This window comes from Leptodactylus fuscus, chromosome 1, assembly GCF_031893055.1.
Source record: "Leptodactylus fuscus isolate aLepFus1 chromosome 1, aLepFus1.hap2, whole genome shotgun sequence".
Classification (NCBI taxonomy): Eukaryota; Metazoa; Chordata; class Amphibia; order Anura; family Leptodactylidae; genus Leptodactylus; species Leptodactylus fuscus.
This window is the reverse complement of record NC_134265.1, coordinates 109580322-109592946: the sequence shown is the minus strand read 5'-3', so window position 1 is coordinate 109592946 and position 12625 is coordinate 109580322. Positions and strand designations below refer to the sequence as shown.

The 12625-nt window shown below is 40.8% G+C and overlaps 1 protein-coding gene across 1 annotated transcript in view; it reads left to right on the top strand.

Annotated features, from left to right (window-relative positions):
* The window catches only part of LOC142201879 (tRNA (32-2'-O)-methyltransferase regulator THADA-like), a 38481-nt gene extending 27026 nt beyond the window's left edge, over positions 1-11455 (top strand). Inside the window, exons 19-34 of the mRNA XM_075272277.1 lie at positions 868-1010; positions 1908-2087; positions 2452-2597; positions 2690-2818; positions 3256-3360; positions 3443-3637; positions 3738-3888; positions 4441-4666; positions 4756-4983; positions 7545-7752; positions 7855-8040; positions 8143-8372; positions 9400-9585; positions 9663-9908; positions 9991-10199; positions 11211-11455. Coding sequence (XP_075128378.1) covers positions 868-1010; positions 1908-2087; positions 2452-2597; positions 2690-2818; positions 3256-3360; positions 3443-3637; positions 3738-3888; positions 4441-4666; positions 4756-4983; positions 7545-7752; positions 7855-8040; positions 8143-8372; positions 9400-9585; positions 9663-9908; positions 9991-10199; positions 11211-11455 — 3013 coding nt within the window. The remainder of the gene's footprint in view (positions 1-867; positions 1011-1907; positions 2088-2451; positions 2598-2689; positions 2819-3255; positions 3361-3442; positions 3638-3737; positions 3889-4440; positions 4667-4755; positions 4984-7544; positions 7753-7854; positions 8041-8142; positions 8373-9399; positions 9586-9662; positions 9909-9990; positions 10200-11210) is intronic.
* The last annotated feature ends 1170 nt before the right edge of the window (positions 11456-12625 follow it).

Here is a 12625-nt window from a genome sequence, read left to right as displayed (position 1 = left end):
CTTTTTTTTTTTCTCCATTTAGTTTTGACTTATTTTTTTCACATGATAATAAAGGGATATGCCCATGAACATAACTAAATTTATATTTGTAGATAATTAAAAGTTAAGCATTTTGCAAATATAAGTAGTTTAAAATTCTGCAGAGTTTTAACCATCTTATTTGGGACAGCGGTTATGTTCTTGGGAATACCCCTTTAATAGTCATGTAGCATATGGGTTACTTTAAAGTGAAGCAAGGTAACATTTATAGAATTTTAATGGGTTTTTAATATTCTACTTGGTTTATTCCATAATCCATGTTGCAGCATGCTGTTTAAATGCAGAAACATTGGTGACTAACTTGAGTTTGATCTTATTCTGAATGTTTGTAAATGACTGACATTCAATTTCAGGGCATACCTGTGTGATGTACTATGTCCTATCCTAACCTTCCTTTCACCAGCTCTTCTTAAAGGAATTGGCCACTTTCCTACCAATATTCAAAGACAAATGTTCTTGTGTGTATAATATAAAGTTGTACAATTTTCCAGTATACTGTCTGTATCAATTCCTCACGGTTTTCTAGATCTGTGCATTCTGTTACTTCTAGTGGATAACATTCTGACCATGGTCATGTGATTTACAGTCCAAGGTCATGTGATGAAGGCACAGGTGCACAGTTTATTATAGTTCGTTGCGCCTGGTCATAAATCAGATCACTCTTCTGGCACTGCGGGGTTGATAATGACCGCCATACAATACTCTACTCTTGATTATTTTCCTTTTATGTGTTTAGATAAATGCTATACCTTTTCATTTTTAGAAATCTCAAAACATTTGTGGCAAGGTATTTATGACATCACTTCATTTTCTTTTGTTCCTTGGTAGATCAAATGATTCATTGTACTTGGCCAAAGGTGTCCCCTTGTCTCCACTTGGAATGGTTGCATATCTTACCAAGATGCTTGAGGATCAATATTGTTGTGCACAAGAAAACCTCCTACATGCAGCGAGCAGGAAACCCATCCATGGTAAGCATCCTGTTTTAGTAAAGATCAGATTCAGCTCTCTCGCCTGTATTTACTGGACACAGTCTGTCCTACTCGCAGTTTACCATTTAACACTTAGCTGCACCCACATGCACTGTACCTCAGATCTGGTTATTAGGTTGTCTATTTGGTGTGTTATCCCTTATTAATAAAGTATGTGACCTACAGCTACAGGCAGAATTCCAAGTTAGTCTGCTGGGCGATGAGATAGACTTGGAATCCCCGTAGACCCTAGTGATCCTATGAATATGGTTCTATGCTAGGAAACTATTGGCAGTTCATTGGTTGGACTCTGCACCCCTGTCCATATCTGAGTTGAAAGTCAAACTGAATCATATAATTAATCTAGAATATGGTATCTATACGAAGAGAAAAATCCCACATAGATATGAGGCGATATGGGTGGGGGCTAGATACCCAAGGACTTCCCTCTGCAGCTTTCTTGTTTAATAGTGTGTTTCCCTCAGGCCTTGTAGCATTACGTCACACCTATTATTGGGATAACCCATCCCATCAGAGATCTTATGCCGTTGCCAGGCAGCCCCTGTCTGTAGAGTACCATGGGACATTATTTGCAGTGAACAGATTGCTGAGTATGCTCCATACAATTTCTTTGCACTTATTATTGTTGTTTGCATTGTGTGTATTATTTGTTGTTAGAAAATTTGTGTATTCGTGGTTTCAATAAACATGATCTGATCAAAAAACAAGAAGAGATACTGTTAGGTTTTGTGTCACATATCTCTCATCGCTCACAGATATTGCATGCATATGAATGACACAATTATTGTATTTGCAGATGGCATTAGATATGTATAAAAATAAATTACTGTAAATTTAGAAAAATGAATTACTTTTGCCTTTCTTGTCACCGCTTAGGAGTGCTTTCTGCTCTGAGGTTATGCCTTTTGGATGTTTCCCCTATTACACATTCCATCTTACAAGCTGATAGTGCCACCAGTTGGCATAGTCTCTTACAGAATCTTGTTAAGTTGTTGCAAGAAATTGCATCCTTCATCCTGAGGATGCTGCACAAAGCATGGAGGGAAGAGCCTTCAGGTAAAGTGCTAATAATTTCATACTTGCTCCATTATTACAGAAGGAGGGGTAAATAGCAGAATTTTTTGTATTCATTAAAGTGGTTTTATAGGATTTGAAAAACCTGGCTGCTTTCCAAAAACATCACCACCCCTGTCTACAGGTTGTTTATGGTATTGCTGCTCAACTTCCGTCACTTCAGTGGAATAATATCAGAGACAACACATGGGCTGGTGCACTGCTCTTTTTGGAAATAAGCAGTCATGTTTCTTTAATTCTGCTCAACTCCCCTAATAAGGGTGTTCCTGATGCATATTGTTTCATAAAGTGATGGCATATTGCCGATTATTTTGATTTGATTAACTCAGCCATGTACTTTGTACAGAAGTGGCTGCACCGTCGTTTCAAGATATGGGCAAAGCTGTTGGCGTCTTGATTGCACATGGTAGAGGCCTAGAGGAAGTCCAAGAAGACCTTCTCATTTCAGAAGAGCACAGCCTCATTATGACTTGTTGCTGGGTCTCCTTAAAGGTGAGGCTCTGGTAAGCTACTAAAGGTTTGCTTGAGCTGAAGGGCTATGTCTGGTTTATTTTCTTGATTTGTTTGCTTTCTAATTCTACCAGGAAATTGGGATGTTTCTTGGGCCCCTGGTAGAGAAGTTGATAGCTGCTCCAATACCCATCATTTCTGATGCAGCAGTAGAGGGTTCTATGGCAGCATATCACGATATATTTATGAGATGTCGTCACTGGGTAAGTTTTATATTGTGACTCTTAATGATTGATGGCTTAAATGGGTGGTCTCATGACTTAGCATAACTTTCTTTTATGTTAACTAAGTAGATAAAAAAAAAAAATTATGTAAGCTTCACCTTTAGTGTGCTGGTACCAAGCTCCATGGCTGTCCATGCTGGAACATATCATTCTCTGTAGAAATAACAGGGAGCTTCATAAATAGACAAATTTGCGCAACTGGCTGTTTTGAGGTTTCCCATTTATTGAAAGATAACAAAAAAGGGTTTTCATGGGACAGTCCTTGTAAGGGGGTTTCTAGGCTAAATATACTGATGATCTATCCTAAAGTCAGGTCACCAAATATCTATGTGTCACTAGGTCTAGTTTCCCTGGGGTATGTCTTCTTAAAAGACAGCCATATGTTAACATTTCAAGTTTGTATGTTCATCCCGCAGGGGGCTGTAGATGGATGCAGCACAGGATTTACCAAGCTATGTTCTGCACTACTTCACCATAAAGATCAAAAATTAAGAGATCTACCAAGAAAAATGATGGAGCAGGTGTGGTATACAATATATACTGTGTAAATCCAACATGCCTACCTTAGCTTTGTTACCTCTTAACATGTTCTGTGTTTTGCAGGCCTTATTACTGGCAAAGTCTCAGAACTCTCTCTCTGTCACCCGCAGAGCTGCAGGCTTTCCAGTTCTCCTGCAGGGCCTCTTATCTGCAGAGGGGCCACAACATTCACTTCTTGAAACCTCTGTTCTTGCTTTACTTACATTAGCTCAAGAACCCTTGCCTTTTAACTGGGACCAGACACGAGACCTTCCTCAGGTATGGAGGCTAGAGTAAGCTAAAGTGTTTTTATAGTATACAACTAATATTTGCAAAAGTAGAAAATATATTAACTGTTTCTGTACATTTTGGCATTCAGGTATCTGCAGTTCATGCACTCCAGTCTATGCTCCGATCTGCAGGCCTTCGCTCCACACTACTCTGCCATGCAGTTCCTATGATATCCCTGGCAGTCAGGAGTCTGTGCTCACCCTGCTGGGCTATGCGCAATGCAGCTCTACAGCTGTTCAGTAAGTTGTCTTACCAAATACATATCCAACAAGTGTGACTCTTACCATCTAATGTAATGAATGTATCTGCGTTCCATTTTTCCTAGCTGCCCTCTCTGTAGGCATGCTAGGACTGTCCCGCAGTGATGTGGATATTTATTATTATTATTATTTCTTATTGTTTAAATAGTACCATTAATTCCATGGTGCTTTACATTTGGGGGTTTACATACAATACACAAAATATACAGGTAGATATAATACTAACAATGACCGACTGGCACAGTGGGGTAGAGGGCCCTGCCCGCGAGGGCTTACAATCTATGAGGGAGGGGGGAGACTGTTCATATAGCAGTGCGGTGATAGTGTTGCAGGTTGTAAGCCTTCCTGAATAGGTGAGTCTTCAGGGCCTTCTTGAAGCCTGTGATTGGGGGGGTCAGTCTTATGTGTCTTGGTAAGGAGTTCCAGAGTATGGGGGATGCACGGGAGAAATCTTGGAGACGGTTGTGTGAAGAGTAAAAATATTTCTGTCTAATGTAATGAATGTATCTGCCTTTCTTCCATTTTCCCTAGCTGCTCTCACTGTAGGAATGCTAGGACTGTCTCGCAGTGATGTGGATAGTTCTGTGCAGAGCACACTGTCTGTTGGGGCTCTCCTGCGGAGATATCTAGGATTGAGTGAAGTATTACTAGAAGAATTGCAAAAGGCTACGCAAGCAAAAGAAATGCTACATCCCAGTCTGCATCCTATCCTTACACTACTTGCCAAGCTACAGCCTTGGGGAGACCATGAAGCCAGGTGATGGGTCTTGTGGACGGTTTTGCTGGTAAGCGTTCCTTGGTTTATTTCAATATATTAAAAAATCTAACTTTATCCTGTTTCTGCAGATGTTTTATGGAGCCCTTGTTGGAACTTAGAGAAAATCCAATTTACGCCGTGCGTGTCATGGCTGCCCGTGCTCTTGTGCCTGTTGTCCCTGTGATGGGTTTTCATGCACTACTTGTTCAGCTGATAAATGGCCTTCCTCGTATCAAAGATGGAGTGTCCCACAATGCCTTACATGGACGACTGCAGCAGATTTATGCTCTGCTCTCATTAGCTTTGAAAGAAAACTGGTGAGAATATATTCACTTGGTATTTGCCAACAGATGAGATTCTTGATAGATTGTAAGAAAAGTTGTATATTTAATATATAAATATATTATGTGGTTTTTCTCCTAAAGTTAAAGGGGTTGTCTGGGATAAATAGAAATCCCTACACTAATCTAAATACCATCCCATTGCCTGCTTTCTAAGTTACATAATTTATCAAAAATGTATAGTTACCCACATCCACAACTACTCCCCCCACTCCTCCCTACTGCAGACATCATTAACAGAAGCTTGAATGGCCTTTAAGGCCACAGATAGTTTAAATCACAAGCTGCCTTTCAGAACCGCAAGAAAGCACCTCAAATACTGGATTTTCCCACTCAATCGGGGTTGACTGATTACCGACATATGGCCCAGTGAACAGTTTGCCCTATGGCTAAAGCAGCCCTACATGCTTGTTTAGTTTTCTTATCTTTCCTTAACTCTCTAACAGTTAAGTTAAAATTGGAAAAAAAAAACCCCTCTTTGTGTCTCATGTATGGTAAGTAAAGTTAGGACATAACTCAGATGTCTTAAGTGCTTATTAACCCCTTATTAGCCATAGTGGACTACAAGAATGTTTCTAGTCTCTGTGCTTCAAGGCTTATAGGCTCTCTTTGTATTTTGTATTCCATGTAGTTGTATGAGACTTTTTATTTCAAGGGATGGGTTGTAGTTTTTTTTAATAAAAAACATTTTGATATACATTAGGACTTAGATTATTATATTTGTCCATAAGTTACAGACGCTTATGGGTAAAAAAGTGTCTGCTATATTTTTTCCCCTTTTGCCATTCACCTCTCATAATTTATCCACAGGTTGGGTTGTTATGGTTATAAAGATATGGGGTTGAGGATTATTATATTACCACAGGGGTAGAGGTAACAGAAAACCAAGCGGTATGTAAAAGAGCAGGGAGAAGTGAAAGGGCACTGAAGCAGTTAAGAAAACATGAAAGCTATGGACCACATCACAGTAGTTCTAACTGAAGAAAGGGCATGAAGAAAATTAAAATGTCTTAAGCCTTTAGTATGGACCATGGGACAACACAGGAGCGAGGATTGTATATTTTATTAGTGCATGCCACTTGTAGCAGAAGGGGGGAGGGGGAGGGCACGTTAATGCTGGGCAAAGTATTGCCCAAGCTTTATCTTACATTGTCTTATGTCCTGTCAGCCTGAGCTGATGGGAGAAGGTCTTGGGAGACACAGATGCTATTAATTATCTGTAATCCCTGCAATAAAACTCACAATGAATGGGAGACAGCTTAGGCCCCACGTTGTGGAAACAGCTTTTTTTTGTTGCAGATTTTGTATGGTTTTTTGAACCCAAGCTAGGGGTGGATTGAGCAGAAGGTAGAAGTAGAAGAACTTCCTATATATTTCCCATTCCTTTTGTAGCCATTCTTGGCTTTGGCTCGAAAAAAAAAAAAAAAATCTGCAAAAGGCTGCAATTACGCCAAGTGGGGCTTACTGGTGAGCTCTGCTGGCTATGATCTGTAGGGGATGTTAATCTGCTGCTTGGTGTCTAGTCTCGTTGGTAAATTCCCACTAATGGTCTCCATTTAATTTTTAAGGGGTATTCCCACGTCGCATACTCACCAGTCTTCACTGCTGTAAAATCTTCTTTCTTCCTGGTTTCTTGCATCATTTGGTGGGTGGGGTTTCACATGCAACCTGTCATTTAGCTCCACCCCCAAATTAGCATGTAGCTCCGCCCACCACATAGCGTGATCCTATGGGGCAGCTGAAGGGCCTGTGATGTCATCAAAGGTCCTTAAACAGTATATGCACAATATTGGACTATGAAGTACAGGCAGGAGCAACTCCATTCTGTGTTACATACAGAGACTGCCTGTCTCTGCCATAATGAACACAATTGAATTAGCTAGCCTGATAACTGGGAGAACAGAAGAAATGAAAGCAGCTCCTCTCCCCTATCTGAGTGCAGGACCTAGGTCATGTGGTGTAGACACAGGAATAGCTAGATACACAGGCTCGCTCCCTGCACTTAGCCCCTCCTCCCTCCCCCCTGAGAGCAGCAGATACATCACTTGACTTTTGACCAGATAAGTCAAGGGCTGTGTCAACAATGAATTGAATAAAGTAAGATAGTGGACAAACAAAGCAGTTTTGCTGAAGCAATGTATTTAGGAAATGTCTTACATCCACATTAACAAGCAGTATAGATAGGATCCTTGTGATGGGACAACCCCTTTAACCTATAGTAACAGCATTTAATTTTTTTTCTTTTTTATAATGTTATCTACAAGATATTATCTAATGTACATTTTCTTTTCATACCCATGAACGGAAGATTGTCCAAAATCGAGGAGGATTAAATGGATTCTAGTAGTAGTGTATAACCATGATGGTTCGTGTGCTTGTTCTTGTATATGATAAGAGCTCTTCTATCTGTTGCCAACCACTAGTTAACTGCTGTACTTGCCTCCATTTAGTATTAATGTGCTCAGATATTTATATTAATTTCTATTATCCTTCTGCATTGCTTTTGTTGTCTTATATATTTTGTCTTTTCTGTTCAGTATTTCAGAAGATGTCAGACATGAGGTAGCGAAGCAGCTTCTTCCATTCATTTGGCTGCTATCACCAGTGCAGAAGTGCTCACTGGTTAGAAATGCCTTTTTGGAGGTTCTTTGCCTGTTACTGCCCAGTTGTGGCAAGGACATTGTTATTCAAGTTCATGAGGCAGTCTGGAGAGTGATGACTGTGGAGGAACATCTTCTGTCACAGGTGAGAGCATCCGATGAGCGGTAATCCGCAGAATAGTAATTGAGATCCATGTGTCCTTTTGTGTGTGATATATCATCTTTGTGGTGTATTTATCCCAAACAGGTGGGCGCTGAAACCTTTCGTGAGACATGTGTCCGCTATATCTGCAATGACTCTATCATTTCCAGCTACAGTCTAGTGACAGAGATCCTTCATTCTGGGGATACAGCTGCACTTAGGTGGCTGATAGAGAAACAGACTGGAGATATTCCTGGTCCATTCGGCCACTTACTAAGAGATACATTGCAGGTATGACAAAATGAAAACGAAAGCAACCATATGTAGACATTTCAGAATCACGTCAGTAAAGACTAGCTAGTATTAATCCCTATTTCCTTTTTTATCTATCAGGATATGTTATACACACAGCTGACCAAGGATTCCTCTACGAGTTTAAGTCTGGTTTTAGAAGGTTTTGTTAACCTGCACCGAGTTTGCCCATCTCTGATAGTTCGTAAGGTTGCCTTTGCCAAGTCCAAACAGTGTGCTCATGGCCTCTTGTATCTTCTGGAGTCAAGGAAAGGAGGACCACAACTCCAGGGCCATGCCCTTTGTACACTAAGCTTGCTGCTAGATTATTGGTAATTGAAAGTTTTAGGCTGATGTCATGAGATTGGAAGTGATTTCACTATGCAAAATATTATTATATTAGTTACCTTGTAGTACAATATGTAGCCCCCCATTTTTTAACAACTTCTGGACCACTCATTGGGTTTTTACATCTGGAAGATGACTGCCTTGTTCTGCAAGGATGTACCGGTACGTCCACGCAGAACACAGCAGCTGCACGAGATCGTGCAGCTGCTGAAACTGGGAGCCAGCTGTAACTTCAGCCGGAGCTCCCAGAGAGAAGGCAGGATCGCTGTATATACAGCACACAATGAGGGCTGTATACACAGCTATGGGCGCCGCCATAATGCAGCCCCATATGTATAGCAGCGTGCAGGAGGCTGGATTCCTCCTGCAACTGGGGCTAAATGTACCAGCCCCAGTTGCAGGGGAATTCAGGCTCCAACACAATAGAAACAGTTATCAGATGTCTCGAAAGGTCTATTATGACCTTATGGGGACACAATGTAAAAAAAATAAAGAAATAATAATAGAAAAGTTTAAAAGAAAAAAAAAGTAAATAAAAATTAAAATAATACGCCAATAAAACGCCGTTATTAAAGGTTATAGCCCCACCCTCGACTACGCCATACAATATTAAAATTACCGTAACGGAGAGGAAAAACTATTTTAGTTTTTTTTTGTAGTAGTACTTTGTGTTATTAAATTAAAAGAAAAGTGAAAACCAGACACAATTACCCTCCTATTTTGTTTATATTTTTCCAGATGTAAAAAAATTAAAACACATACAAAGATAAAAACAACATAAAAATAAAGCCCTATGTGTCACCCCCCCCCCCCCCAAAAAAAAAAAAAAAAAAAAAAATGCAGAAATTAGTTGAAAAACATGATAAAAATGTTACAGCCTTCAAAACCGCACATACAAAAAAAGCCCAAAAATGTGTCTGGTCCTGGACCACAAACTGGCCCAGTACTGAAGTGGTTTAACTATGAGAAGTCTTGTAATTATTTTAACATTTAATTTCATTTTCTTGCCAGCGAGCTTTGGGAAGATATGTCTCTTTGTACCCGCTGGCTCTCTGCTCTGCTTACGTGTGCAGACCCAGAAGTATCTTGTGAGAAACTGCGATTGGCTGCAGCAGAGGCTTTGCATTTTGCAGGAGGTGACCTGGTGAAACAAGCACAACAATTTGCTACACCCGGTCTCGCACAACTGGCTGTAAGGTTAGACAAGTCACAAACTTTTTTTAATCTACTCTCTTACCACATACAATGTATTACTTTTGTTTTGTCCTTTTCAGGGCTATACTGTGTGGAGTGGATCTGCTGCAAGATGAGGATCGAGGCGTGCGAGACCTTGCTAGTAGATTTGCTGTCTTTGCCCTGAATCAGCCAGCTGAGAAGTCTTTGCATAGTGATTGGGCCATTCTTGGTCTCTTGGAGCTTTTGAGGGATAGTTTCTGGAACTGTGAGGAGGCTTTCCATTTGCTTATACTTCGCCTACCTCCTTATGATCTTTATGCTGCACTTTCCTCTCTCCATCAAAGGTGATGTGAATGACACTACTTTTGTTGTAAATTGTTATATTCTTCTATTCCTCTAAATTATTAATAATCCTTGTTTTTTCAGGTCAGTGACACTTTATGAGGAAGATGAGTCCAATGTCTTTGCAGATCCCAATTTTCTTTGTAATCTACTGTGTCCATTGATCCATGGGCTGCTGGGTCTTATGGCAAAGGACTCTTCCCTATGCTCTATAGTGCTCCAATGGGTAGTACATACAGAAATTCCAGTAGAAGAACAGATACAAAGATGGCATAGCTGGGTGAAAGAACATGGTAAGTCAAGATAGCTATGTCTGTTCTGAGATAAATAATAACATATACATTAAACATTTTCTCACATTGCCGTATATAATTATTTAGGTAAATGGAAATAAAATGTGTTACCAAAATGTATACGCTAAACACTCTCCTCTGGCATGAGTACTATACTCTGAATACCAGGTATTCTGAGCTTAGGCAGCATAAAACAGGACCAGTTGTGTCTACCACTTAAAATATCATGTAAAATCTATTCTAAAAGCAGATTTAATGCCTCCCCAAGCTGTGATGGATGTATGCATTAGAAATAAAGTTGTTAAATACGACACCTATTGCAAACATTTCTTATCACTGGCGCTTAAGGCTTCAGATTCCATGGTCAGATGTGCTCTCAACACCTCAAAGGTTCTGATTAGAGATGAGCGAACACTGTTCGAAACGGCCGTTTCGAATAGCACTCACCCAGCAGGCACGCAGACCTTGCCGGCGGCTGGCCACTTAACCCCCTGTGTGCCGGCTACGTCCATTCATTCCTATGGGTGCGTGCTATTCGAAACGGCCGTTTCGAACAGTGTTCGCTCATCTCTAGTTCTGATCATCTTCAGTTTTTTTGTACCAAACTACTCTCACACCGATCATGAATGCCTTTTGGTTGCTATGGGATGTGGGAGTAACGTAATGTAGAAATTTTACTATAGACTGCAGGTTTGTATTACAGTGTGTATTAGTTGAAAAAAAAAAAGTGAATAAAACCCAACACCCATCCCTACAGTCAATGAAAACTACATAATGTACAGTTTGTCCAGCAAAAAAATAAGTCCCCATACAGCGCTGAATGGAAAAATAGAAACTTGGTTTATGGAAGGGAAGGAGTTAAAAAACAAGAATAATTGTCATCCTTGAATAGTTAAAAGACTTATATATGAAACTGCTCTTCCTATATTTACTGTTTTTTGTTTGTTTTTTTGAATCTAGATAACCTTTTGCATATTTTTACTTATGTGTTCTACCATTTTTCTCTTCCAGGATCCATATCGATTCTGACACTTAGAGCTTCCGCTTCTTCCCATGTACATTCTGCTGTTTTGGGTTTGTTGGTTCAAATTCAGCTGCTCCTTAAGGCCCAAGAGATGTTAGTAGAGCATGGCATCCAGATTACTCACTTGAAATTCTCTCCAGCCTCTCTGACCAACGAGTTATCTCAGATAAAGGAGGAGCTTGAACTTTATGGATTTTTGGGATTTTCCAGTATAGTGAATAATATAGTATAGTGAATAATATAAGATCATGACAAACAGTACCTGTGTGCTCAAGGTGGAACACAGCAAGACTTTTACAGTGTATTACAGCAAAAAAACAGTGAATTATCATCCACGCATACCTGCACTCATATGTTTTCTCACCTTTTTAAAGGCATTTAATAGTGAGTAAAGAAATTAGGGGTTCCTTAGCAATTGTGTTCCAAGTATACAGGCCGGTATACAATTACAGGCCGTTTTTCAATACAGTCGTGGCAAAAATCAAGAACTCTTAGCCACCAATCTCCACAGTTAGAATTACTCTATGCTGTGGGCTCAGGTCCACTATATTTTGAGGATGAGCTACTACTGGACAGTCAGAAGCTAGTTCCCAGGGCAAGATCTGGAGGAGACATCCGCCGCTTCCTTTGGTATTAGTGATGAGGAGAGTAGCGTGGGCGTTAGTGTTGCGAGCAGTCAGGCTCCCGGCTTAGAGACCATTGAGGAGGACATCAGTGACCTGAAAACATTATTGGATGACGATGCAGCTGATTGCAATTGGGATGACTACATCTCCACAATGTTAAACCCTTGCTACAGGGAAAAATGGGGGCCTTTTTTACAGCTGCCAAGAGGGAGAACAAACTGAAATACTATAGAGACCTGCTATGTAGCAAGTTGGCCACTGCCTATCTGCGCCATCGTCTATCCTCTCATGTGTCCTACCTGGGGAAGTCCAGAGCGCTCAACTTGCACTGGCATGACAGCTGTAGGAGGAGCAAAATGGGCTCCATCAGCAGCAGCCTGAGCCTAGTCGCTGATGAGTAGCTTTCTTCACCTGCATAGTGAAGAAGCTGCTCCTCAGCAGCTAGACACAGAGCAGAACTTGAACCAACAGGTGGTGGCATACTTAGAGTACACCTTGCCACACATTATGGAAGATCCACTGGACTTCTGGGCAGCCAAATTGGATTTATGCCCTGGAAAAGCAGTCCTGCCCGGCCAGTAGTGTAGCATCAGAGCGGGTGTTTAGTGCAGCGGAGGCCATAGTTACACAAAGGAGAAGGTGGATAAGCCAGGATTTCCACCCACCTATGCCTGATTTAGCAAATTAAGTGATCCAAGCTGCCTCGCCACTGGGTCACTGTATGGCCCCATAAAGCTGCTGCCACCTCCACATTCTGCCACTGGGTCACCGTATGG